This window comes from Poeciliopsis prolifica, unplaced genomic scaffold, assembly GCF_027474105.1.
Source record: "Poeciliopsis prolifica strain line A6 unplaced genomic scaffold, Auburn_PproV2 SCAFFOLD007, whole genome shotgun sequence".
Lineage (NCBI taxonomy): Eukaryota > Metazoa > Chordata > Actinopteri > Cyprinodontiformes > Poeciliidae > Poeciliopsis > Poeciliopsis prolifica.
In genome coordinates, this window is record NW_026562382.1 from 7,168,598 (window position 1) to 7,196,167 (window position 27,570).

General features: G+C 40.4%; 2 protein-coding genes across 6 annotated transcripts; one reads left to right on the top strand and one right to left on the bottom strand.

Annotated features, from left to right (window-relative positions):
- The first annotated feature begins 93 nt into the window (after positions 1-93).
- On the top strand, positions 94-19,210 carry appb (amyloid beta (A4) precursor protein b). 3 transcript variants are annotated; one of them, XM_055031463.1, is made up of 19 exons: positions 94-201; positions 4,333-4,500; positions 4,616-4,745; positions 4,830-4,942; positions 5,684-5,874; positions 5,955-6,175; positions 6,313-6,480; positions 9,346-9,479; positions 9,553-9,627; positions 10,500-10,658; positions 11,351-11,479; positions 11,579-11,678; positions 13,785-13,852; positions 14,178-14,316; positions 14,901-14,954; positions 15,883-15,974; positions 16,467-16,613; positions 16,705-16,833; positions 17,066-19,210. In XM_055031463.1, exons 1-18 carry the CDS (start codon positions 142-144, stop codon positions 16,804-16,806), a joined length of 2,250 nt encoding a protein of 749 aa, XP_054887438.1. In that variant the 5' UTR covers positions 94-141; the 3' UTR covers positions 16,807-16,833; positions 17,066-19,210. The 3 variants fall into 3 exon arrangements, with proteins under 3 accessions (XP_054887438.1, XP_054887437.1, XP_054887439.1); XM_055031462.1 differs by having other exon boundaries at positions 16,705-19,210; XM_055031464.1 differs by lacking the exon at positions 6,313-6,480 and having other exon boundaries at positions 16,705-19,210.
- Positions 19,211-19,294: 84 nt separating this feature from the next.
- On the bottom strand, positions 19,295-26,557 carry gabpa (GA binding protein transcription factor subunit alpha). 3 transcript variants are annotated; one of them, XM_055031468.1, is made up of 10 exons: positions 26,463-26,557; positions 24,045-24,137; positions 23,829-23,973; positions 23,665-23,749; positions 23,353-23,577; positions 23,080-23,274; positions 22,919-22,975; positions 22,661-22,783; positions 22,036-22,228; positions 19,295-19,947 (listed from the first exon to the last, which is right to left on the bottom strand). In XM_055031468.1, the coding sequence occupies exons 2-10, from the start codon at positions 24,119-24,121 to the stop codon at positions 19,728-19,730; spliced, it is 1,320 nt and encodes a 439-aa protein (XP_054887443.1). In that variant the 5' UTR covers positions 24,122-24,137; positions 26,463-26,557; the 3' UTR covers positions 19,295-19,727. The 3 variants fall into 3 exon arrangements, with proteins under 3 accessions (XP_054887443.1, XP_054887442.1, XP_054887444.1); XM_055031467.1 differs by lacking the exon at positions 26,463-26,557 and adding an exon at positions 26,143-26,385; XM_055031469.1 differs by lacking the exon at positions 26,463-26,557 and adding an exon at positions 26,106-26,385.
- Positions 26,558-27,570: the final 1,013 nt, after the last annotated feature.

The following is a 27,570-nucleotide window of genomic DNA, read 5'->3' on the forward strand; positions in this document are numbered from 1 at the left end:
ACCTCCGGGAGAAACGAGGAAGGATCACCGGGATCGGAGAGCCTCGGCTGACACGTTTAAATCTCTTTTAAACGTTTCTCTTTTAATCCAAGCGACACAATCCGTGGTCACGACGGTGGTGCTGGATATCAGGAGGCCGGTATGGGGGAGCACACGGCGTTTCTGCTCTTGCTGGTGGCGACCTTGACGCTTTCATCTGAGGTGAGCACATAGCGGAGAAACCGCAGCGTGTGGCGGGGTGTTGGCGAGATGTTCCCAGGCTCCGACAGGCTGCGGCGGGCCTGTCGACCGAAACGGTGGAACACGGAGCAAACCGATGTGGCGCATTAATACAACGGCTAATGATGTCGATGTAACGGCTATAGTCGCAGATCCACGGCGGCCTGTATAAAATAATACGGGCTGTCTTACTTATCTGACAGACGTAACGCGGTTTATTTTACAAACAAAACGTTACACACTTATATTTAAGCTTACAAAATAATTTATTCTAAGCTTTCACGTCTTTTTTTTCAGGAGCTCGTCTGCATAACAGGCCTGTTAGACCACACAGATTTACTGCGTAGGATAAACAGTCACATCAACGACTACCGTTAGACGTCAGTGATTGACAGCCAGGTCTTTGTTGCCATGTTGGATGTTTTTGATCTGGTCCGAAATATTTTGCTCATAAATAGTCCTTAATAAAGGCTATTTTCCCCGAGCAGATTCAAATTCAGGGGTCAAGTCAGCTAACGTCTGCTAGCTTTATTCTATAAACTTTAATAACAGCTCAGGCTCCTGGTAAGAGAGAGAGAGAAAAAAAACAAGATTTCTACGTCAGTTTGCTCTTTTGAAGGTTACAAGAGACGACGAACATTTCGCTTTTATTTGGAAATATCCATGTCTTACTATAAACAGCGTGGAGGGTTTTACCTAAGCTATTGTGAGAGAGCTGCGGGCGAGAGATAAACTGCTGAGGAGAATGGAAAAAACAAAAAATGCAGACCGATTAGTTTCACTCAGCAAGATGGCGCCTGTAGCTCCTGTGCTGCTGCTGCTGCTGCTGTGCTGGACCACAGATGCTGCTCTGCTCAGGCCTGCCTGCCTGTACCGTACATTACTACCAGTTAACATGCCATTGGTGTTGTCATTTCTCAGTGATACACTTTTAGGGTCTCAAACTGTCATTATTCTGCAGTGAAGTTTAAGTTTTTCTTTTATTTCCACCCACCAAACATAAATGTCACGCAAATATAAAATGCCTGCCCTTAATTAAAGCACAATTCTAATTTGTCACTGTAAAACTCATCATTTTATGGTTCTTTCTTTTGATATTCAGCAAGGTGTACATGCAAACATGTGAGATTTATATAGCAAGTTTATTCTTTACATCTGCAAGATCTAGCCTACCTCCTCTAAAGAGCAAAAGCGTCCTTTAAAATGTGAAATTATTTATTGTGCTTGTTAAAATATTTATTAATGATCTCTCCACTTAAGTCCAACATCTGCAGTAAATGTGAAGCTATGGAGAAAAGCAAAAGCTTTATCAAACCTAATTGAAGCCATAATTTTTATGCACAAAAAAAAAACAAAAAAATCTCAGGATAGAACATTTTAAAGTGTCTCCATAGTGAGGATGGACATTGTATTACATATTTATTGTTATTGCAGCATTACAGTATGAAATATCAGCATTACTAAGACTATATTAACTGGACTGCTAATTGCATGTGAGCACCATGCACTCAGTGTCTCTATGCTCGTTAGACAGACAAGTTTACGGTGATTATTGTTTAGTGCAGTAGACATTCTTTTAGTAGGGAAGTATGATAATTTGTTAAGGTGATTAAAAAACTAAAATTGTTTCATTGCCAAACCATCCGATAAAAACAGCTTCAGAAATCTTAAGATGAAAATATTAAACTTAACTTTATTTCTAGAATCTGGATAGAACATTATGTTTCAAAGTAGCACAGTCTTAAAGCTACAGTTAGCAGTGTGTCTTTTAGTTAACCAAGGTTGTACACCTGCTCTGGTAGGAAGCCCGGCTAATCAACCAGCCACAATGCACAATTAGCATTGTGCCTAAGCATGTCAGCTTCCCAAGAAAAAATAAATACATTAATATTGCATTCAATTCTTATGACCAGGAGTAATCAGAAGTAGTTTTTGCTTTTCAATTTTATTAAAGAAAAGCAATAATAACTTTTTATCAAAAAAAAAAAAAAAACACTTGATGATTTCTGCGTTGTGAGGAATTCATACCTTGGTTAGTCCCAAGCTTCCCGAATGCTTTTTCTTATTTTATCAATGAAGTCTGTGGCCTCATTGTGATAACATAATGTTGTCGTTCAATTGTTAAAATTAAGCAAGTAGATAGCCAGACCTGAAAGTAATAATATGAACAGAAGATAAACAGTTTCCAAAATGAGATGTGTCTTTCATCCCCACTCAGTTAATAATCTACTGTAGCTTCTGTGCTGAGCCATCTAAAAATCCTGTCGTTGATGGTACAAACACCATTTAATGTGTATCAAACTGTGTGCCCATGGTATTTTTAATAACTTTGACAAATGCATTTGAACAAATTTGTTTTGTGTATTTGTACCGATAAAGTACTGGTATCTTTATCTTAAGTGTTCATTTATGATTGGATAACTCAGACCAGTTCAACAGCTAACAAAGACCAATGAAAAAAAAAAAGTCACTCTTCTGAAAAATCTCACAACAAGAATGTCTCCAAAAATGTAAAAAGAAAAAAAACAAACACAAAAAACGGATGAACACATTTTGTGTATCCGTTGTTACTTAAGAAGAGTTGTTACTGGTTTTAATGTTGATCGTTACCATTATTCAACATTTATAAATGTTCTTTGGCAGCTATTCTCCGAAATGTATTTTGATTTTTGTAATCCAATTGAACCACTTCATTTTAATGATTGGCTTATTATTTTTGATATTTTTAGAGGGCACCCAGTGGAAAACAATGACAAACACAATGAAAGCAGTTTTTGAACGTGACTTCTTCAACTTTCAAAAGCTATTGCTGCCGCTCCCTAACCGCCACGTTTTCTTGTTTGGCTGTACACAAAAGCCAGTCTGACAAGTTGTATTTGTGCAAGTAAGGCAAGGAAATTTTGTTGACATTACATTTTAGTGTTTATAGATACTTTAAAGGATTCTTTCTTAAGAGCTATTATGCTTTACAGAATACAACAGCTTAGTGTTGAATGCTGGAGTTATTGGCAGATGAAAACAAATATAAACTGTAAAATGACTGACGTCATGCAACTTGCCTCTCATTAAATTAGAGTTAATCTAATGTGAGAGGAAGAAAAAAACATGTTTTGCAGAAGGGAAATATTACGCTGATTCTTTCAGGCAGAGGACTTCGACTTTCATTTTACACATAAACATAGTTAGAAATGTTTTGCCAGATTGTGGCACCAATATAATTTGATAGCAGCTTTGTAAGGTCTGGAAAGTATTACTTTGAGTGATACTCAAAAGGAACACAATCATTGCACTCGTCTGGTAGTCTGCAAATAGATGGATTAGTTTATTTACTCATGGTTGTGCTTTGTGTTCACTGCTGTCTGCTAAAGCCTTCTGGAGCAGAGCTGCTTTATTGTTGTCTACTTTCACTTTCTCTCATTGACGGTTCTAAGATAGTCATAACAAACAATACCATCTTCCCTTGTTTTTGTTACGATTTTTATCTCTTGGGTCCCAAAGAACGAATGGCTTAATTTTTCTTGGCTGAGAAACTTATTTCTTCCATTTCTACTGATAAATTCAGCTTGAAAAAAAAAACAAGTCTATAAAATGTAAGCTTATGAAAAAATAGAAAATATGCAATAATCTAGTTTAAAACTTTGTAAATCATTACACTAAGGCTTTCTTGACACACCTTTTGATTCAGTTTAAGCATCCAGTCTTCTTCTTTACTTGGTAATATTTACCCACTCTAACTTGCAAACGCTCTCCAACTTGATCAGACCATCAATCAGTCTTCATTCTCTGATAAATCTTCTGTTGCATTCTGGTTTGCCCATTCCAACAGGTTTTATTCTTTGTAAACTGTCTGACTGTCTTTGTTATAGAATACAAATAAGCAAATCTTAAGAAAATCCTTCGGGTTTATATGCGGTTAATTAAATTCTCCGTATATAATGGCAGGTGTGTCCGCAGGAATGCCAAATCATAAAATTGAATCAAAAGGTTGAATGGTGTGAGCATATTGCAGCTCAAAGTGTAATGACGTATTTATCCTCAGAAGAGACAGAAGGTTACATTTAGGTTTAACAGGTTCTTCCAGGGTTTTTCACTGCTGCTGTGTTTCTCATTCAGGTGCCCATGGACGACTCTGTGGGTTTGCTAACTGAGCCTCAGGTGGCCATGTTCTGTGGGAAGTTGAACATGCATATCAACGTACAGACTGGGAAATGGGAGTCTGACCCATCTGGCACCAAGAGCTGCATTGGCACCAAGGAGGGCATCCTGCAGTACTGCCAAGAGGTACTGAGACAGAATGTCACTGCAGATAGATGAGGGATGAACAGAGACCCCACATAAAGAACAAAAATGCAGATAATGCCATAGAGAACGCTGGAAACTTGTTTTCTTTTATCAGGTGTACCCAGATCTACAGATCACAAATGTTGTCGAGGCCAACCAACCCATCAGCATTCCCAACTGGTGCAAGAAGGGTCGCAAGCAGTGCCGGAGTCACACACACATGGTGGTGCCGTACCGCTGCCTGGGTAAGCAGTTGGGATACTGCAGCTGTGGGTAGCTGAGGGATAACGTTTGAAGAGTGTCCAGCAGTAACCTCATGACTGTTGCAGTCGGGGAGTTTGTCAGCGACGCCCTGCTGGTTCCCGACAAGTGCAAGTTCCTGCACCAAGAGCAGATGAACAAGTGTGAGAGTCACCTGCACTGGCACACTGTAGCCAAGGAGGTGAGGACGGATAGCAGGCGCTGCCTGGCTTCACACAGTTTATCTTCACTTATCTTACCCTGTTTTGCTTTTTTCACCCAGTCTGTCCTTTTATCAGTTTCAGACTTACTCTGCTGCTGTCTTGCTGTGGCCCTTATCTTTTTAAAAATAATTTTATGTTCTATTGTATGCCACTTAGCGAGTTATTTAAGCAATGTTGGAATGCAACCTTATGCAGGCTTAAATATCACAAACAACTGGCTTTTAGAATGATTCCACAAGGTGTCTGAACATCCTTAAAAAGTCTTCAATTCATGTATCTAAAATTAAGGCCTTTAAAATGTCTTAAATTCATTTGAAGAATGTAAGTTGGCTCTAAATATGTTAATTACAGGTCTTAAATTTAGTCTCGAAAGGACTATTTAATCTCATTTATTCTATGTATTTTTCTCATGGGACATTTCTGTCATGCACCTTCATTGGATTATGTGACTTGCTGCTAATGTACCCCTGCTAGCTCCCTAGTTAGATTATTTTGCCTCTATCATGGGTGATTACAAATTGACCCAGCTGGCTGGACAAAGTAATAGATTTCTTCTGCGACACGGGTCTTAAATTTCATTGATAATGGTCTTTAAAAAGTCTTAGAAAATCTTACATTTTATTCGGTAAAGCTGCAGAAAACCTCATTCAAGGTTATGTGGTGTAGCTTTTGGACACCGTTTGTATGCAGTCCACTAATTGAAGACGTCTTTTATTCAGTCCTGTGGCGACCGCTCAATGAATCTCCATGACTACGGGATGCTGTTGCCTTGTGGCATCGATCGTTTCCGAGGTGTGGAGTTTGTGTGCTGCCCGGCGGAGGAAGAGCGCAAGTCGGACAGCGCGGAACAAAACGAGGAGGAGTCTGACGTCTGGTGGGGCGCAGCTGAGAACGAATATTCTGACAACAGGTACATCATATCACCGCTCACCTGCACAGGTCTGCCTCCGTCTGCCCGTGCAAACACTGACCCGGCTCCCCTGTCGGCAGCATGACGCGCCCGGTGGACACGCAGCCAGCTGCCGCAGAGGATGACGAGGATGAGGAAGAAGAAGCCTTCGAAAGGGACGAGGACGGAGACGGCGACGAAGACGACGAGGAAGACGACGACGAGGTCATCGATGAGCAGGATAGCGACGAGCGCAGCGCCAGCGTCGCCATGACGACCACCACCACGACCACCACTGAATCCGTTGAGGAAGTCGTGCGAGGTAAGACGTGAGGCTGGGCGCCTCCTTCGTGTTCATCCGCTTTATTTCATTTTCACGTTTTCCAACACATTCAGAAGCTCCATTCCTGCTTTGACGTTTGTTCCAATGTGTGTGTGTGTGTGTGTACGTAACCTCAGCGGTGTGCTGGGCCCGCGCCGATTCAGGCCCATGTCACGCCATGCTGGAACGTTGGTACTTCGTCCCCAAAAAGGGCCGCTGTGCTCCCTTCCTTTTCGGGGGCTGTGGGGGCAACAGGAATAACTTTAATTCAGAGGAGTACTGCCTGGCTGTGTGTAGCAGCTCGTGTAAGTCCTTCCTGACTAGAGCTGGACCACGAAGTGTCCACCTCACTGGCCTGATCCCTGTCCTCAGGCTAACGCTGCTGAACGTTTATTTCCTCTTATACTCTATAGTCTCTCCTGTGTTTAGTCTTGTCTTGTGTTGAGCATGAAATGCCATCATCCATCACGCCTTTCTGCATCATTTTTCTTTTATGTCAACTAATCTAAGGCGATTAATCTGAATCTTGTAGTTCAGTTGAAATTTTGAAATTTTACAGGTGGCGACATGTGATTCTCATCCAGTTAAATGAGACATTCTTAATTTTTCCATAATTGTCAAAATTTGTAAGAACCCTCCCCCCAAAAAACAAACAAAAACACACCCACAGTCGATGTTTGCTCATCTTAGAATCTGTTTTTCTGATTGACCCACTCCTTTAACAATATTGTACAGTTTAAGTTGAAAAAAGAAATTATAATTTCCTTGGTTTTCCTTAATTTGTCCCAATTATTATTTTTTGACCCATATAATAGTTAAAGTAATTTAAGCATTTGTGAATTCTTAGAACTAGGCCAATATGTCACTTAAGGTCATAAAATCAACACTATGCAAATATAAGTGAGGTGAAATCAGACACCACATTTCATCACAATACACTGATTCACTAGCAGACAATCTCTTGTTTTCCTTCCCAGTTTTTCCGACAATGAATTATTTTCATTAGTTTGAAGTACTGGGATAAAGCTAGTTTAGTTTCTTTTTGACTTGTTGATTGTTTGACCCGTAACCTACTTGCATACACTTCCAGATGATGATGTGTAGATAAAAACAGCAGCCAAAACTTAGCTTAGTTTTGTCTTGTGTTGAGCAAGAGAAGACTTGCTCAACACAAGTCTTGTCTGCTAAATGGCTGCTGTATAAAATTTATCATTCATAAAATTTGACTGCTGTTTCAGTTGCTGTTTTTATTATTCTCCTTCACTCTGAACACTCTCTGTAAGACCCAGAGTTAAAATATTACAACATCTTTTTACAAATATTGGTTTGTTTTTTTACCCAAACTTAGATATTGAACCTTATTGTTGAGTCTTGGAATGCTATTGGATTGAAAATCTGGAAATAACTTCACCTCATAGGATCACAAAATATCAACATGGAAAAAAAAATCTCTGTAATTCTCTGTAATTCACTTTATTTAAAAGAAGTAGTGGAAATGTCTCTTCAATTTTATGGGATTATTTGTACAATGTCTAGAACTTATGATCACCTGTAGAATTTTTATAAAAATTTCCAAATGCAATAAGACTGGACCACATAATATTTACATCTCCTTTAAAGCCATCTAAAAGGTTGAATTTTTTTCCCCCTCGTGTCTCTCCGTCTGGGTGTTCCAGACTGGAGGGCGCAGCCGTTCCTTTTTCATTGTGAATGTATTTGAAAAGGGTGGACAATCCTTTTGATTAAATAAGCAAACTAACATGCACAGCCTGTGCACAAGGCAGATACACAAAAAACCAGGCTGCGATTTAAAGAACCCCCCTGTGTAGAGCACTGCTGCTCAGCTCCTGGGGGTGTGTCACAGAAAATGACAAGACAGCAGACCACTGTGGGTGTCTTCAGCTGAGTTTTGTAACAGATGCCGAAACCAACCCTGTAACAGAAGTAATTGAGACAACATGAAAGCCATTTGACCGCTTCTTGGTTTTATTTGGGAACTTGGGTTTACTATTTAGACGTGGGTGTCTTTAAGCAATGCAGAAAGACGTTAATATCACCAGGAACGACCAGACCTCATACATCTTCAGGCAGGAAATCTATGACTGACCTTCCTCTGTACGTCACTTTATTAGTTTCAGGGAAGGAATGTTCTTTTAGGCCCAAAATAATTGTCTGGCTGAATATATATATATATATATATATATATATATATATATATATATATATATATATATATATATATATAGATATAGATATAGATATATATATATATATAGATAGATATATATAGATATAAAATATATTAAATAAAGAAAAAACTTGAAGAAAAAAAGATTAAATAAAATTTTTTAGTGAGAAAAATTAAATGAATAAAATTAAATTGTATTCATTTGAAAGCATTATGGAAAGTTATAGTTGTGCTTGGAATGCTATGAGATGAAGAATTAACAACCAATGATTGCAGCTGTTAATTTTTTTTTTGAGGGAGTAATATCATATTTTACCAACTGTATTATTTTAATCATATTTTCAATGAAACACAGCCAGCAGTCGGGCTGGTGATGTTTGAACTCTAAAGTCGGAGAACAGTGCTGCGTAAAACGGAAGCAGTGAGTCAATCAAGGATAGAGCCCTTTTGAAATCATAATTTAAATTTAAATCCATGTCATGTAATTATTGCTGACCTAAATTACTAACTCTTCTTCCAGCATGAAGACAAAGACATCTGGACTGCGTCTGCATGCATTTCGTCTCGTGTGACTGCATGCTTTGTTCTGCAGAGTTTACGGTTGTTACTCTCTCTCTGTGTTTGTCGGCTGAGGGCTCACAGCTGAAAGACGTTGTGAGCAAAAGAACTGTTGGCACAGTTTGGCCTGATCTTCAGTCAGCGTGTTGCAGCTTGTCTGCAGATACCCAAAAATGATTTCTTTTTTTTAAGAGTATTTAAACGTTGTGACTTTTCATAGCCTTCGTGTCACTTGCTAGAGTGTGAAATACTTCAAGGTGTGCACATAACTGCTTTTATGTGATGTAACTAACTGCTTATCAGTGAAGACAAATTATGCTTTTTCCTCTACCTTCCCACACCATCTTTTGTATACTGTATATTCAAAAGATGTATATCCAATTGACTGGGTTCTGGAATCATTCCTCTCATTTCCCCCATTCAGTGCCCACCATAGCGCCCAGTCCTCCGGATGTGGTGGATCAGTATCTCGAATCGCCCGGGGATTACAACGAGCACACAGATTTCCGAAAAGCCAAAGAAAGCCTGGAGGCCAAACATCGTGAAAAAATGTCACAGGTACGTGACTTCATGTCTGACCAGAGATCATTCCGGTGTCAAGGAATGTAATCGCAAGTTGTTTGACTCTCAGGTGATGCGGGAGTGGGAAGAGGCGGAGAGGCAAGTGAAGAACCTTCCTCGTTCGGATAAGAAAGCTGTAATTCAGGTGGGATTCAAGTGTTTGTTTTATTGAAATGAAAGCAGTTACAGTCCCACGAAGTGAAATGGATTCTAAAGAAGTCATTGTCATCGTAACTTAAAAGGGGATTTTTTCCCCAGTTAAAAATTTACATTCTTCTAGCATCACACCAGTCTGACCATCCATCCTGTAAAAGTCTCAAATTTAAGTATACTAAATTAAAGCCTTAAAATGTTTTAAACTCATATAAAAAAAGTTATTTGGCCTTATTAGCTTAGCTTATTCCCAGGTCTTAAATTTTGTTTTAAGAGGACTATTTAATCTCGTATACTGGATGTATTTTTTTTAATGTGTTGTGGGACTTTTTTGTCAGGCAAAATCGGTATACCGTTTGCAGTTTTCTGCCCGATTATTGATCTTTAAAAACCCTCACTTGCCGATTCCGATTTTTGCCAATATTGATTTTTTTGTGTGAAATGTTGCTAAACATAGAAAGAAAGCCACTGAGTTGTCAACAGTCAGTCAAACCTTTCTCACGATAGAACAAAACATGTTAGACCTTTGTGAAGGTAGATTAGATTGATGGATAAGATTGGCTACATATATAAGTATCAGCTGATCACCAATCTCCCAAAATTAAGAAAACTTTGGCCAATTTATGGATGGGCCCCTACTTCCTGTGACTCAATGTGATTTAAGCTACCTAGCTTTTTTGCATCTATCATTGGTAAGTACAAATTCATCGGCAGTTGGCTGGACAAAATCTGTTCATTTCTGTGGAGGTTTAGGTCTTAAATTCAATTCATAATGGTCTTAAAAGGGCCTTAAATTTGAGTTGGTGAAACCTGCAGAAACCCCGACACCAATTGACTGGGTTCTGAAATGTGTCATGCATGCAGCACTTCCAGGAGAGGGTGGAGGCCCTGGAGGAGGAGGCTGCAGAGGAGCGGCAGCAGCTGGTGGAGACGCACATGGCCCGAGTGGAGGCCCTGCTCAACAGCCGCAGGCGCCTGGCTCTGGAAAATTATCTCAGCTCCCTTCAGGCTAATCCTCCACGGGTACTTCCACACATCCACGCCGCACCTGCAGAACCACTTTTTAATTGCGCTTGTCTGTAAAAGCTATCACGCATCATTAGTCTCTCTGCATCGTCTCACAAACTTCCGCATGTTTTATTAGGAATTTATTTGATGGACCAAAACAAATGTCGTGCATCATTGCGGTCGTAAAAGGAAAGTGAATATCTTAAAAGTGTGGCGTGCATTTGTGTACTCTTAATTGAAATCCCATGAAAGCAATTGGTTTTAGGATGGGAAGCATGTGGAAGAAGGTTCTCAGGTTAGACGAGGCCAAAAATGAAATATCATAATTTACAAGCAAATCATTATGTGTGGCTAAAAGGAAAGATAGGTTATCACTCAGAAACACCATTCCACATGGTGGTGGCAGCATTATGCTGTGGGAATATTTATTTTCAGCAGAGACAGGGAATGTGTCTGCTAAACCTGTTTCCATTTATTGCAACTGAGACTGTATTATGTATTGTTATGAGTTCTTTGGTTTATTTCATAAATTCCCAATTAAATGAACTGAAGTTTGTGGTTGTAATGTGACAATATGTGTAAAAGTCTCAGGAATGTGAATGCTTTTTAAAAGACACTTCATCGGAGTGCAGAGTTTCCGTTTGTACCCTAATAAACAAGAACTGGCATGAAACATGCACATGTTTAATAACTGGTGTCACCGGCAGCCCCGGCAGGTCCTGAGCCTGCTGAAGAAGTACGTCCGCGCAGAACAGAAGGACAGGCAGCACACACTGAAACACTACGAACACGTCCGCACCGTCGACCCCAAGAAGGCTGCTCAGATCCGCCCTCAGGTGCTGAAACCTACACACCACAACCACTTGCTTTTTTCAGGTGGAAAATATGGTTTGGAGTTTTGACTCTGACCTCTCTTTTCACCTCTTGACCTCTAGGTTCTGACTCACCTTCGTGTGATTGATGAGAGGATGAATCAGTCTCTAGGTCTGCTCTACAAGGTGCCCAGTGTGGCTACTGAGATCCAAAAACAAGTTGGTAAGTGTTCCTAATGACAGCATTTGGACTCACTTTGTCAAACAAATCCTCTGCACTTAAAGAGATTTATTCGGAGAACTTTTTTTTTTTACTGTCTGTTTACAGTAAGATCTTGTTCATAAATGAGGGAAGAAGGGAGAGGGAGGTCGACAGGCGGATTGGCGCAGCGTCCGCCGTGAAGCGGGCGCTGTACCGGTCCGTCGTGGTGAAGAGAGAGCTGAGTCAAAAAGCGAAGCTCTCGATTTACCGGTCGATCTAAGTTCCTACCCTCATCTATGGTCATGAGCTTTGACCGAAAGAACGAGATCTTGGATACAGGCACCCTTTCCTCCGTAGGGTGGCTGGGCTCTCCCTTAGAGATAGGGTGAGAAGCTCGGTCATCTGGGAGGGACTCAGAGTTGAGCCGCTGCTCCTCCACATCGAGAGGAGCCAGTTGAGGTGGCTCGGGCATCTGGTCAGGATGCCTGCTGGACGCCTCCCTGGTGAGGTGTTTCGGGCACGTCCCACCGGGAGCAGGCCCCGGGGAAGACCCAGGACACGCTGGAGGGAGTATGTCTCCCGGCTGGCCTGGCAACGCCTCGGGATTCCCCCGGAGGAGCTGGAGGAAGTGGCTGGGAGAGGAAAGTCTGGGCCTCCCTTCTTAAACTGCTACCCCGGATAAGCAGCAGACGATGAATGGATGTTTATAGTGATTAGCAGTGATTCAAAATGGCACACAAGCCTAATCCGTAAATACTCTTGTTTTGGTTCGACATGATGTTAATCCCAAGCAAACAAAGAAAACAAATAAAGCGATTTCAGGTGACAGAAATACAAAGTAGGAAGTAGCTGTGAATTAGATACCTGCTTTTTAAAGGTTTTTACAGATACATATGTCACAGTCCACAATCAGAATACGTTAAGACTACGACATCGCTGTCAAAGCACCAAGACATGACATGCAGTAGACATCCACAGCTCAACTGGACAAATGTCAGTCACACAGGTCACAAATCAGGCTTTTCTGAAAAGGCTTTCCTTCTTGTTGAAACAAAGCCCAAGGACCTCTGTTTGAAGGAGACACCACAAACCAAAGGCTGCTCAGAAGAGACCAACATTAACATTATTTTTTTTGCCTCTGTTCAAAATACTGAACCATGAAACACAATGGTGGCAGCATTATGTTCTGGAGAAGATTTCTTCTACAGGGAAATTGAAGCTGGTCAGGTTCAGTTTCCAGCTGGACAATAACCTGTAAACAGATACTGACCACTACAATGAAATGGATAAGATCAACACATTCTTGTGTTCAAATGGCCTAGTCAAAGCCTCAAAACCAATTCAAAATCCGTGCCAATACTTTTCTCCATCCAATCTCACCGAGTTTGAGCTAATTTGGGAGAAAGATGAGTCAAGCCGGCTACAGATGAGTATCAAGTATTCACTTTGTGGTTTTAGCTACATTCTGGTTGTAAAAATAAAGCTTAAGGGATGTAAACACTTGAGCAAAGCAGTTTATCTGATTTACTTATGTAACATCATCCTTTTGCTGTACAACCAGAAAACAACAAATTCTGCTCTCCCTGGTACGGGATTATGCTTGTTTCCTGTGCTTAATCAACTGGAGTGTATTGGACTCCAGTTGTGTCCAATAGTGAACTGACAGTCATATAATTTAGAGTTCAGCTGTGTTAAAATTGTACCACAGCATGTGATTAACTTGCGGCAAAAAGACATTGAGACAACGCTGCGCTCCACATGGATGGATTAGTCACTTTGCGAGGTGGTTTGTGAAAGTTTGAGGCGGTGGATGAATCAGGCGCAATATGTGATGCGTGTGGGAGATTCGGTAAGGACGGAGAATGACTCTAATGTTAGATTCTCATTGTTATTACTAATTTATTAGAAGTTTTCTTTGGAGAAGCAACACGAAACATCAAGTATTGATGTTACATTGACAAATGGTCAGGATGAAAAGCATCTTAGTTTAGGTCATTTCACATCCTATCACCTGCTGTAAGGCAACTGGAATGGTACCATCATGCTAACTGAGCTGGCTACTTTTACTCACTTACCCCCTCCCACCGTCTCTGCCTTCCATGCTCACTCTGCTTCTTTCCCTTCCAGCGATTATAGTCCAGAGAGTCCAGTCTGAGCTGTCTCAGCAAGTCTCTTCCCTGCAGAGCGACGGGCGGGTGAGTCAGGCTGCTCCCACTCGCATATGCCTCTTGCATGTATAAATAGCGTGAAAGCCACACAATATGACAGTTGGGACAAAGTCACGAAGCACAAAGAAACTTAAATGCTGAGGTAGTGGGTGCACAAAAATAAAAGCTGAGCTCCAAACAAATCTACCAGACTGTGGGATCACAGATTTAGAATTTATTCAGTGTTTTTGTGTCATTTTGCCTCTTAAGGCCGTCAATCGTTCTTGTGACTCAGTCTTTTGGGGACAACTCATCAGATTTGGGAAGCCTTTCGCTCTTACACGTCCTGATTAACGTCCCTCTGCGTTTGCAGGTGGACGGCAGGGTGAGCTATGGCAACGATGCGCTGATGCCAGATCAGGCCTACAGCTCTGCTCCGATGGAACCCGGCCTGGACGGACTGGGCTTCATTCACCCGGAGAGCTTCAACCAGCCAAACACTGAGAACCATGGTAATGGTGAATGTAAAGGGGTCTCGGTGAAGTAAAACATGTGAACGGTGAACTTCTTTAATAATAATGAAAAAAAAAACATTAGATTAAAAGTACTTAAGAGGATTTTTATGTCCCTGAAGCAAAACTTTTACAGTGAGCTCTTGTCCCAATTGGACTACTTTAAATTCAGTATCTTTGAAAAGCAGCATCATATTACCAGCACATTTCATTAGTATCAGATGGTCTGCTCGGGTATTTGTATAACGTCTTAGTTAATTGACAGTTCGTTGGACTTTAGGCGTCTCTGCAGCTCTCTCCCACACAAACACCTGTCTGAGCGGCTGTCGCCAATGCCGACTCTCTTTTACAAAGACGTTCAGTCTCTGTAAAACCTTTTGTTGATTGTGAAAACCCAGATTCATTAGCGCAACGTATCAGATGGCACGCCTGTGACTTAGAGTTACAAGGCGCATACATGAAAGCAGGCTGTAATTGTTACAAACCACATGATTCCCTGATGAGGCAACTTGCATAAAGTCACAACAGCTATGAGACGTTCAGTTTAATCCTGTTCAACATTGTTTTTCTGTTTTTCTCTGCAGTTGAGCCTGTCGATGCTCGTCCCAATCCAGACAGAGGACTCCCAACACGACCTGGTATGTATCTATGTTTGCAACACCCTTTTTAATTATTTTTTTTAATATATATATTTGATGATACTAAAAGTAGATTATATAAAAAAAAATATCAACAACGTTTTGATGAACTGCTGTTTTACTTCACACAGATATGTGTAATTCTTATTTTATGGACTCTTTTTGTTCTTTATTCTGGTAACAACATGAAAAAAAAGCTGCAAATATATATATATATATATATATATATATATATATATATATATATAGCACCTGTATTTGCAGGTGCAATAGTTTACAGTGCAATAAAGTTTTACAGTTTACTAAACTCCACACCCTAATTTCACCACCTACCTTCATCATGCAAAACGTTGCATCACTAAAAGGCTATTTTTTTTGGGGGGGGGGAGTAAAATGCTGCTGTGCAAGCATAAAGAAGCATGTTACATTTAAAACATCCATCATCCGTAGTTTCCCGAATAAAAACTGATGAGATTACATTTTATTTTCTGTTTCTGTTTCTCACTATGTTTAGTTCTCACTATGTTTCTTTTGTTTTTACTAGACATTGTAAAAACAAAAGAAATAACACCGGTTTGGAGGCAAGTCTGTCTGATCCCTTTCAATTTATCTGGAGACAGTTTCCACTCAGACCAGTTGGACAATGGACCCGTATTTATGTGCACACTTCAGCCAATCAAATTCATCACGTTGTTTGTTCAGGAAAGTACCTGGCTAAGTGGCCTCACTGCATTCATATTTCGTGACTGGAAAAAATTTAACTTCTGTTCTTGAAGGAATTATTTTCCCCCTCTCAAACTATAAAAACATTCTTGTCAATCATTATGTTATTGCTTTGTGGGCTTTTTTTTCTGTAAGCAGGTGTGTGACAAAGCATTTTGAAGTGAAACGTTCTGTTTTCAAATAAGAATGATGTGTTTGATTTCAGTTTCTGCTTTGAAGCCAGAAGAGATGCCAGAGGTGCGGATGGACACCGAAGAGAGGCAGAGCGCTGGATACGAGGTTTACCATCAAAAACTGGTAGGGATCACCAAGCAGGTCATTCCCGCCTCCCTGAGTAGTTTAGAACAAGGTTCCTACGCAATCTGGAACCCAGATTGAGTCTTTTCCTGGATTAAAATTTAACAAAAATAAACAAAAACTAAAATCGACACATTCAGATCCAGACTTTTTTCTCTGCCAGATCCGTGCGTCATAAATTCAGTGGAGCTTTTATACATATACTGGAAAAACAGTATATGTATAAAAGCTCTGAAAAATTGAACCCTACAAATGAATTAAGGGGTAGAAACTCTATTGTTACTTGAAAAATCTTTACTTTTGGCAAAAGTTTTTGTATATCCTATGACAGCAAAGATTGCAACAATGCATCCGTACCGTAAAGACTTATTAAATGTCACTTTACCAAATACGAGGAAGCTGTTTAAATGCTACAACATTTTGTATGTTTGTAGCATTCAGTCCCTTTTATTGTACTGATAAATAGTCCGGACTGACGCATCTCATTTACAGGTGTTTTTTGCTGAGGACGTGGGGTCCAACAAGGGCGCCATCATCGGGCTTATGGTTGGCGGGGTCGTCATAGCGACAGTCATCGTCATTACTTTGGTGATGCTGAGAAAGAAGCAGTACACCTCCATCCATCACGGTGTAATTGAGGTAAAAGGCTAAAAGCTACACGATGTGATATTCTGTAAAGCTCCTCCTTCACAAACTCCCTTTCTCTTCTGTGTTCTCTTTGTGGTCGAAGGTGGACGCAGCAGTGACTCCCGAGGAGCGTCATCTGGCCAAGATGCAGCAGAACGGCTACGAGAACCCGACCTACAAATTCTTCGAGCAGATGCAGAACTGAAGGACCGCTGGCTGACGTTTCCTTCAGGTGTGCCCCGCCCGGCTCCACACGGTCACCGTCGCGCTCTCCTCCATTCTGATCCCTTGCCCTGAGCCCCTGCAGGGACCACCAGGGCGGCTGTCAAAGCTGGTTTTTAACGTTTCAAACAGAAAAAAATCAATCTTTTGCATGTCTCAGTCAGGGGTTTGGGCCAAAGGATGCTGGCATGGAACAAATATTTTTTTAATATCTGTTTTTTTTGTCTTGCTTGATTGTACAGAGCTAAAAAGTACCCACCCCCAAATCAAGCAGACAAAGGTACCCCGGTTTACCTGCACGTTTCAGCCAATCACAACTCTTCGTGGTGTTTGTACAGGAAATACCTTTGTGTTTATATGACATCATCGTCTGCCCTCAGATAACAGGTCAGGACTCTTAGAGCTCCTCGCCGCACGACTGAAGTGTTTCAGAGTAGGTTTTGCATAAAAAGCGGAAAACAAAGAAAAAATATATCCTCAATCAAAGTATATTAAATGCTGACGATATTTAATGTTTTGTTTTTTCATGTGTAATATAATAAGCCAGAGATTAGCTGTAAGTAAATGTAGTGCATGGCGTTATCGAAGTATGCGGACGTCCTGAGAGCGGACCTCCCTCTAGATATTTTAGCAGGATTGTATATTTCCAGTGTCAACTTTGTGATCTTGTGATATGAAGGAGAAGAAAAAAAAAAGTATTGAGAATATGTTCTGCTTTGTCGTCGCACAGACTTGCTTTAATTGAAACCCGCTCATCTCCATGCTTCACTGTTGCGTTAGCTGCATGGGCCAAATGCTCTCTCCTCGTGTAAAATATGAAGTCTGCTAGAATCTGAAAGGAAGAAGATCGTGTTAATGTTTGCGTTTCTATGCACTCGTCATTTCCGAAGCCTGACTATTTTCACCAAATATGAAAAGCGCTCATTTTGATGCCGACTGTCGCCGCACTTTGTGACGTCTTCTTTTGTTTTAGAACGAAGATTGAAGGGGGTAGTCCAGAATTTTACAACGAGGTTCTGTGGAAAGATCGTAAGCAGTTAGTATCTTACCTGCTGTAGGTAGTTTAGTGTTCGCCTCGCTCTAACCCATAGTGTGTGAATCATGAGTACAACTTAGGGATCAGCATTGTTACACGCACAGCAAAGGTCTCAGAAGAAACAAAAAGCATGAAAATATCAAGTTTAACTCTTTAAATTGACTAATATGAACAGAACTTCAGGCACAACAGCAAGAAGAAACATTGAGCTGCTTATGTTTTGCAGGACTTCTTGCAGCTTTAATATCAGGAGGGTAAAAATACAATTTTATTCAAATATGTTTCTATGCTTTTAACCGTGCTGAGAAAATCATGTATTTGACTATTATTATTTATTTATATTGTACATATTTGAGCCATGGTCACATTTGCAGTCGGTGGGTATTTCTCATTATTTACCTCAGACGTGCGCCGCCAATGACCTTCCTGTGTGAAACATGGACTGAGAATGGAACTTGTAAAAGCTTTTCTGGTCAGAAAAGTGAGGCAGTTTAAAAATCAACATTTTGCACTATTTTTCTTATGCTGTTGATGTTTCTAAAATTTCGGAGTTGCTTTAAGCCTCGAGGATAAAATCACCTGGACTGACACTAAATGAAGACACAAACTGTAATGTACTGCAAATAAGATATTATCTGCTTCTAACCTCGAACAGAACCTCGCTCTTGGATCCTGAGCTACCCCTTCCATGTTAAGCTTTAGAAAGCTGTCTTTTTTTTAGTAAAGCATGTCATTCCTGATTTTACTAATATCTTGATTGTAAATACTTGGCCGACGGAGCATCTGGGGTTGTTGAGCCACTGAAGTGATGGTTTCCAGTTGTCTGCTCTTTTGTCCTCGTCTAAAAATCCTCACATTGACCCTTTTTGTTTCAGATCTAGCAGCAATATAGTACAGAGCAGGAGTTGTTTATCAGACATTACTTAGGGCAGTACTTCCTGGAAAGTGCTTGGATGTTCTCCGAACGGTTCTGTATTTACACCACAAACATTCCTTCACCAAATCAACCCTTTCTATTTTTCTACATCTGCTGTGTATACATGTACAGTGCTGTAATATCTGTTGTAATGCTCCTCAAAGCGAAAGACCTGTTCAACTCCCCTTAAGTTATTATAATAGTTACCATGAATGTGACATGCATATATTGCATTATGAAAATACAACACATATCACCTCTGCAAATGTACAGACACCAACTGAAGCTCTTAAATCAGGTGAATGTTTGATTAAATGCTTTTCCCCCCCTTCATTGTTTTAGTGACCTTCCTTTTGTGTGTAGTTTAAAACATTTGCTTAAAGTCAGAAAAGCTTTCTACGCACCCCCATTCCATAAATAAATTTTGAATGTACATATGACTGTCTGTTTCTTTTTTTTTTTTCGTGGGGCAAGAGTGGGGGTGGGCTTATCTGGAAAAGATTTACAGTTCACACAAAGTTGATAGAAAATGTGTGTCTCTTTATTTCCCCCTAGTGGACAAAAAAGTCCAGCACTTCAGGGAAACACTAAATAAAATACAAAATGGGTCTTATGAAAATACACTTGCCTTCATGGCTATCAAAAAACATGACATATTTGTATGTACAGTGGATTACAGACAAAGAGCTCACAACACCAAGCCTCTAATAGCAGTTTCAGTCACTCATTCAGCCATGCACACGACAATCTGTAATTATAAACACATTCTTTCCTCGTCCTGAGCTCACCTCTGTTGGATAGAGTTAGTGAAAAGCTAAAAAACCCAACATCACCTGCCTCAGTCTAAGCTGAATTTAACTGTGTATACAACAAAGTTTTTAATCCACACTGATCGGGGACCAGCTTTGTGTCTAAAGGGACGCATGATTTCCAGCCAGTGCCACGGCCTCCTTCAGCTGTCTTTGTCTAGTGTGGTGGCCAGCGTGACTGTGGTGATGGGCTGTCCGAGGCCGTGCATCTGAATGCGAGCCAGTTTCTTCTGCTCGCACTCCGTCACCAGGCTGTTGAGCTCGGCGGCGCTATAGCCAATCAGAGTCCTCAGGTCGCACACAAACTTGTAGACGAAGCGCTTGCCCTGCACTTTGCTGATCATGTCCCCGTCGTAGTAGTACCTGAACCGCAACAGGCAAAGTTGATCATTAGTAAAAAAAAAAAAAAAAGCAGTGTGCATCTCTACTCTATTTTTAAAGCTGCAGTATATAACTTTTTTTTAATATATGTTTTACATATTTCTTATAATTCAAATAATCTGTGGGAATAAAACAACAACAATGACTAAGCGGTTTCCAGAATGGTAATTTGTTTCTTTGCCATTAGCACATTTAGCAGCTCATACACATGGTGATTGAGAGCGCTAAAACCTTCCTTCAGGCTTTGATTGGTTGTTTTTGACTGTGAATTGTGCATTTCTGCAGATTGTAAAAGTAATGATATAAAGTGGAGAACCTTTATTTACATTGTCAAAACAGTGACAATTTAAAAAATATATGTAAAAAACTTTCACAGTGCCTTAAAGTTACACACTGCAGCTTTAAGGCACTGTGCATGACTTTGATCAGTGGAGCGATATCACCTTCACTCAATGTAAACAGGAAAGACACTCCTGCCAACTGAAGTGAAAAAGTTTCCACTCCAATAAAAAGAAAACGTGCACTGTGGATTTTTTTTAAGCTAGTTTTTTATTAGCAGCTGGGATGGGCTTCACTAAAGTAAAAACCTCACCCATTATCTGAAATCAGTAAATTGTGCCAAGATGTTTTCTCAACAAACCATATGAGTTTCAGCTGATACTTGGATCACAAGTACTCCTTTCCTTAAGATTCACTTTTACTGATAGGAAAAATGTGAACTGGTTAAACAAGTCCAAGCACTATAAATAGATTTACTGACTCCAACTTCACTCGCTCTAAATATGCGTTAATCTCAGCGTGCCCGGGCTTGGTGGGAAAACTGCTTTATCAAAGCAAGATGCATTATGGGTCGTTGCTCAAGAGGTGCTTTAAGGGGAATCTAGAAACTTTCCTCAACACGAATCAGCAACCTTTACAACGCTGAGGTTTAATTATTGAAAAATTACTTATTTGACAAAAACTCCCATTTTTTGATTACCTTTACATTTTAAATAGAGCTAAGTTCTTCAGCATTTTTGGGCCACAGTGGGGGGTGGATCTGCATGTTGCAGACCCCTGCGATACACATAACCTTTTCATGCAAGACAAAACGTTTTAGTCACATACAAGAGCGCCTTCTTTATTTTCCGGAGGCAAAACCCTTGCCTTTCTTACATGAAGCTCAGATTTGTGGATTGCATCATGACGCTGTTCCGTCAGACTCTCCTGCCTGAGTCACTGCAGGCCTCTTGGCTGCTCCTGTGATATATCCTGCCTTTCCAGAAGTTCAGGGTACAGTTGTGGAAAACCCTTTTCATTCCTGCATCAGGGATTGAACCATTCTAAGCTTGGTATGAACCTTCATTTAAATCTCCCCACAACGTTTTATCCCTGACCCGTCTCTTGTGTTTCTTGGTCTTCACTAACTTCCTCTACTGAACCTCTGAGACTTTCACAGAACAGGTTGATTTATACTGGAATCACATGTGAGCATGAGTGGACTTAATGTAGCTATTGATGTCTGAAGGCATCCGGTTGCACAGGACTTTATTGAGGAGTGTCAGAATAAAGGGGCCCAAAGATCAAACCAGCATGCCTGAGCTTTAATTTAACTTTATTTTATGAATAAATTCACAATTAGGCACTATTATCATACAAAACACTAAATGTCTGGGTGTAACTTAATAAAATGTCAAGGGGTTTTAATACTGATATAAATGCCACATTTGGAGCTAAATAATTCAGCCACTTAATTTCTTAAGATTTTTTTTTTTTTTACAAAATCAAAGAAATAAGCTATTAATTAATTTACAAATTAAAGAGGTAATTTAATGAAATAAAAAAAATCTGGAAGTATTTAGAAATTTTTGAAGTCCCAAACTTGATCAATAAATTGAACACGATCAATCAGGAATGTTTCTAAGCCTAAATATCATTACGTAAGTAAGTAAGCCATATACTTCTGCATCAATTTGACACCAAGGTTAAAGTTCAGTTCCTGGAAGTCCCTAAACCTCAAGGTAAAATGCATCTAAAATAACGCAGTACTTCTGAGAAAGAAAAAGATGAAATAAATGAGGAGAATCAAACCTCAGGGCTCTGCTGAGCTTCTCGTAGTTCATCGTCGGCTTGTTTTTGCGTTGGCCCCATTTCTGCGCCACAAGCTCCGGCTGGTTCAGCTTGAACTCTCCCTCCTCTCCGACCCAGGAAATGCAGTCTCTTGCGTCTTTGTCCGTCAGAAGCTCCAGCAGGAACTGCCACAGCTGGATCTGACCGTTGTTACCTGAAAACCAGGGAGACGGGGCAGCCATCACAGAGGAAATAATAAAATTAGTCTATGAAATCAGCAACAATCAAATTCAGTAACCATCATTTCTATATGAGGGTCACTGATAAACCCGATTAATGTAGAACAGGGGTGGGCACTCCTGGTCCTCGAGGGCCGGTGTGCTGCAACTCTTGGTTATCTCCCTGATCCAACACACCTGAATCCAATAGCTGAATCACCTCCTAAATGCAATCAAGTTCTCCAGAGTCCTGCTAATGACCTCATTATTTGACTCAGGTGTGTTGAAGTTGCAGGAGACCGGCCCTCGAGGACCTGGAGTGCCCACCCCTGATGTAGAATGTAGTCCTGTAATATAGAAATATATTGACATAACTCCTCAATGGGAAATGAAACTAAATACATGTTGAAATTTGTGTGAGACGTTACCTGTACGGTTGCCGGGGGAACTGCGCTCCTCTCCTGAAATCCTGGGCGCTCTGGGGCCCCGGTTGTGTTTCAGTACTTTAATAGCAGTGGGCGTGCTCACTTGAGCTGGAATTATCTGAACCGCTACAAAGACAAACAAGTGATCAGGCACATTGCAGCTAACATGTTTATGAGTCACTTTTTTTTTCCTGTGCTAGGATAACGTAAGCCCCACACATCAAACCAAACTCAGGTAACTGGATCACTTGTAAGACTTACGTTGATCTATAGTGACAGTGGCGTCCCCGCCCGATTGGTCCTGACTGGCCAACACGTCTGAGATACATTTACAGAATTACTCTCTTTACAGAGGCAAATATTTAGCAAACAACAACAACCCTTCGAGTATTTAGAGCAAACAGAGGCTTGTTGTGACGTACATTTGCGCAGCAGCTCCAGGTGGCTCCACAGTATCTCCCCGTTTGGCACTTTCTGAAGGAACTCCTCTTGGCTGAAACTGCAGAGCTCTCGGCCGGGGATGTGGATGCTGCCGATCTCCATCTCGTCGATGTTGAATTCCTTCATGACCCACACAGCCCAGTGAATCACCTGGTCAGCTGTCCAGAGTAAAGGATCTGGGGAAGAGCAAGGAGGTTAGGACCCTTACAGCCATGGCTCGTGAGATTAAAGGTTTTAGTGAAGGCGTTTCTCACCGTACGGTATTCCAAGCCGAACCTGCTCCTTGCGGTAACCTTCCAACGCTGCGGCCCAGCGTGTCACCTGCTCCGACGTCTCATCGGACAGGGAGGACCGCTCTACTGCGATGAGCTGTCCCTCCTCCACCAACGTTCCATCTTCTCCCGCCGCATCCGGGTCAATCACAACTTCTACTGTTTCTACTGGCTTCACTATTTCCAGGATGTTCAGCTTCTCCTCCCCTGGGCAAAGAAAAATACCACACATGATGATTTAGTGAAATTTAGGTTTTAGGTCAATCATGTTCAGAATCCTGGCTGAACTGGTACCTGGTTTGGCAACAATCTGCAGGCTGAGCTGCACGGTGCCGTCCGTCTTTACTCCCTGATCGAAGAGGCTGTGATCTGGGTGAAGCTGAAAAACAAAAAATAACAAATAAGTACAAAATATTTGCTTCAAAATATGAGATGATGTAATCCCACACCAATCTTACCTGAATGTCTTGTAAGCAGATGTCAAATCCATCCAGACAGAATTGGACGCGAGGCTCCAAAAGCTTCTTCAGATTGCCAATGGGCTCGTTGATGTCAATATCTTGTTGAATCAAATCAGAAGCAGTGATGGTCTGCTCCTCAATGCTACAAATGCAAGACAATGAGAATGAAAACATGTAGGCTCTGCACATGTTTTAAGTGACCTTTTAGCTTACCCTTCTTCTAGGCATGCCTGCTTCTCCCGTTCATCTATCTCGATCTCTATCAACTCTTCAGTCTCGCTTTTAGACATGTTGATTTGCAGATCCCTTGAAGACAGAGGGAACACGTTTTACTCAGATTCATTCCACTTAAAGGTTTAACACAAAAACGATCAGATCAAAACTAAAGAAAATATGAAAACAACTACCACAAAGTTGTATTTTATAAAAAAATTTGTTTTAAAATCAACTGATTCATACATTTCAAAAACAAGATATACAGTGCTATGACAAACCCCACTTTAGGGAACTATAAGTCATTTTCAGCAACATCATTTAGATTCAAATTTGAAACAACTCTTTATGTTGAGCGATGGTGCCCCCTACTGGTTCCGATAATAGCTCTCCCTCCATCATGGTACTGGCAATTTATTGGATGAGGGTGATACTTTTAATTGTTATTAACAAATTAATGCTGCTGTATTTTTCAAAACAAAACTCAACAAAATAAGAACAGAATGTACAATTGTAGAATTTTAAGGTATACAATTAAATATAATTAAAGATCTTGAATTGGAAATCTGGTCTCATTTAAGACTTTTGAAGACAAAAACCCCCAACTATGATTAAATTCAAGACTTCCTAAATAAATTTTGTTAGCTCTGTAGAAACCCTAACTATCAAGCTGTGAAACACAAATTGACTTATACCTAATTTATAACAAACAGCAAAATGTATAGCTTTATTACTTGATCATAAAGTATTAACATTTACTCTGTAGGTAAACTTTAACAGTTCACTAATAAATTAGTTTTTTTTTTTTACAAAACTGAGTTTTTATTTGGAATTTATGTAATCATATGTAGACATGTGGAAAAAAGATAATTGTAGTGTTTTTGTCACTGCAGTAACGACCAATCTACGACTCTTTATTTTTATCCTGTGTGACTACTCCTGTGGAAATGCATTTATTTGTGGTAACTACACATTCCTGGCTTTGAAAAATTCATTTTCCAGTTAAGAGGTTTCTAAAAGAAAATGAATATCCTTTTGCAAATTAAAGCTTCTTCAAAATTTATACATAAAACTCAGGTATTCAACATGGTACCAAGATTGTTAATTTGTTCGCTTTTATTTGTACTTTATCTAACGGCAAAATTTATGAACTTACTGCAAAAGCAGCAAGAGTAGAATACAATTTAAATTCAACTATTAAAATCTGAATGGTTTGGAAGATTAGTTAAAACACGTTTTGCACCATTGGTTGAACTATATTATAAAGAATATAACATATATATTCTTTACATATATATATAGCTGACAGCTTAAACAGAGCACAACCTCTCAAACCTCAACTTTTGTCACGCAAACAACATAATTACATGAGCAGCTACATTTTTCCTTGCTATAAGGGCCTCTGAGTCTCGCCTCCTCATTGGCCGCCTGGGACACTTCACTCCTGGCCATCGTTAGCCAAGGCGAGGTCGAGGCTGTGGGGTTTAGGGCCAACTGTTAGGCCTCGAACAACAAAACACTCTAAACATAACTATTAGTCCCAATTAAGTGCCACACGAATGTACAAAAGTCCATTTCAGATAGCAGGCTACACGTGTGGCAACAATGGAGCGGGCCTGTGTTGGACAAGTTAGCTACAAAACAGCAGCGCGGGGCGAGGCAGCCCATTACACAACCGTCGATCCTCCGCTGCCTCCAGTGCTAAACTACGTTTGAAATAAATTTAAAAACACAGGGAGGGTTACAACTTCAGCGCGGCTACGTTAAACGACACTATAACTCTGGATGTAGAAAACTTTTAAAACGGAAATAGAATAAACGGAAACAAAACAGCATAGGGCAAATGGAAAGGAGCCGGAAATCCTGGCTAAAGGTTTACAGCGTTACAAGACTTCCTAGATCCGCCGCTCGGATCAACAACACAGCCCGCTTTTTTCACAGGAAAACTACTGCCTAAAATCCATCGTGTTGTTACCGATTTTATTCAACTAAGAGCGGTTTGTCATGAAACGCGGAAGTATGAGCTAAAATTCGTTTAATTCTCTCGGGATGTGCACCTACTGTCTGTTTGTAGGGGTCAGCGGCGGCTCAGCTTTACCTTCGGCTAACAGCTAGCGTTTCGTTTCAGCGCTTTCTGTGTTCCCAAGACGACAAAAGCTCAACGCCGGCTGTCTGTGGTAGTCTGAGTTTACCCTCCGTCGGCAGGGCTGTTACCCGAAGAGTGCTTGCCTAGACGGTGGGCGGCCTCTTCCCACTACCCTGACTATACTATCAGCTGCTAACAGGGTTAGCTTTGCTAATTCAGCTGAAAAATAGCGGGAAGAGTCAGGGCACGACCAAACGGAACCGTCTCTCATTACACCAACGTGTTACAAAAAAACTCATCCGAACAGATCAACTTTTTGCGAATATCAGTACCTTTTTAAAGTTCTAACTTTTAATAATCAGAAGTCCCAAAATTCACCAGGTCGTGTCGTATCTTCAAGTTTTTGGGCCAACAACACAGAAACGAGGGGCGGAGACTAACCGGTAATACTGAGCTCAAAACTTGCAAACAAAATACAGGTAGTTAAAAGAGACATGTGCTTTTTTTCTGGCTTAGTTTATGTGTAATAATTATGCATTATAAAGAGCTTCACAAGAGTGTTCTATGGCCCATTCAAATATTGTCATGTAACAACCACACAAATTAATGTTATGTATTGGGATTTTATTTTGCACTATTGTTTTGAGGAAAGAGGATGGTTTTCTGAAAGCCAAAACAAATAAGCCATGCATATGGATTCAGCCCCACTGAGTAAATTGGTTAGTAGAACTTCCTATTTCTGCAGTTTGATCTGCATGTGTTTTTATGTCCCTATCAGCTTTGCACCTCCAAAGATAGGAGGGCTTTGACTGGTCTATTCTAAAACATTGATCTTAACACCATTACTGTTCTGGCTACATGTTGAGGGAGTTGTTCATCTGGAAAGTTTATCTCTTCCCAGTTTCAAGTTTTCTTACAGGACAGGCCTGCATTTATGCCATCCATCTCCCTATCAAATCACCTGACCCGCTGTCCGTTCTGAAGAACAGCATGATGACGCCACCGTGATGATTATTGATCTTGGAAGTTTGAGAATCATTTTTGCTTCATGTATTGCAACATTTAAAAAGCAACATCAGGGCACTTGTATGATCCTATAAGTCCATTCCAACGATTATGTAGAGTATCTTCACATAGACCATGTAACATTTGGTCTGCTAAAAAAGGTAGTACAACCAACAAGCAAGGGTTAGTTTATGTTGACTATGTCACATATTGTACTAAGACTTTTGGATGTTTCACTTCTTTTCAGCTGTAAATGTCAGGCCTCCACCTGTGTACATGTGAAGAGTGTGTATTTACGGATTCCTGCATGAATATATGGCTCTTTTTTTTCAGTGAATCATGTAAATACTCACTCGTGAAATTAAAATAAACTTCTATCAGTTTTTATGTGTTAACATCTATGTAATTTTATTTTCACGACATTGTCCATTCCTG

What these genes read in the sequence shown, in the direction of transcription:
- appb (XM_055031462.1), top strand. Translation starts at nt 142, where the DNA reads ATGGGGGAGCACACGGCGTTTCTGCTCTTGCTGGTGGCGACCTTGACG. An exon ending in CGTTGAGGAAGTCGTGCGAG is followed by an intron (nt 6,176 to 6,312) that starts GTAAGACGTGAG and finishes ACGTAACCTCAG; the next exon opens with CGGTGTGCTGGGCCCGCGCC. An exon ending in GCCAAACACTGAGAACCATG is followed by an intron (nt 14,317 to 14,900) that starts GTAATGGTGAAT and finishes TTTTCTCTGCAG; the next exon opens with TTGAGCCTGTCGATGCTCGT.
- gabpa (XM_055031468.1), bottom strand. Translation starts at nt 24,121, where the DNA reads ATGTCTAAAAGCGAGACTGAAGAGTTGATAGAGATCGAGATAGATGAA. An exon ending in GCAGATTGTTGCCAAACCAG is followed by an intron (nt 23,578 to 23,664) that starts GTACCAGTTCAG and finishes TTCTTTGCCCAG; the next exon opens with GGGAGGAGAAGCTGAACATC. An exon ending in CACTGTCACTATAGATCAAC is followed by an intron (nt 22,784 to 22,918) that starts GTAAGTCTTACA and finishes TTGTCTTTGTAG; the next exon opens with CGGTTCAGATAATTCCAGCT.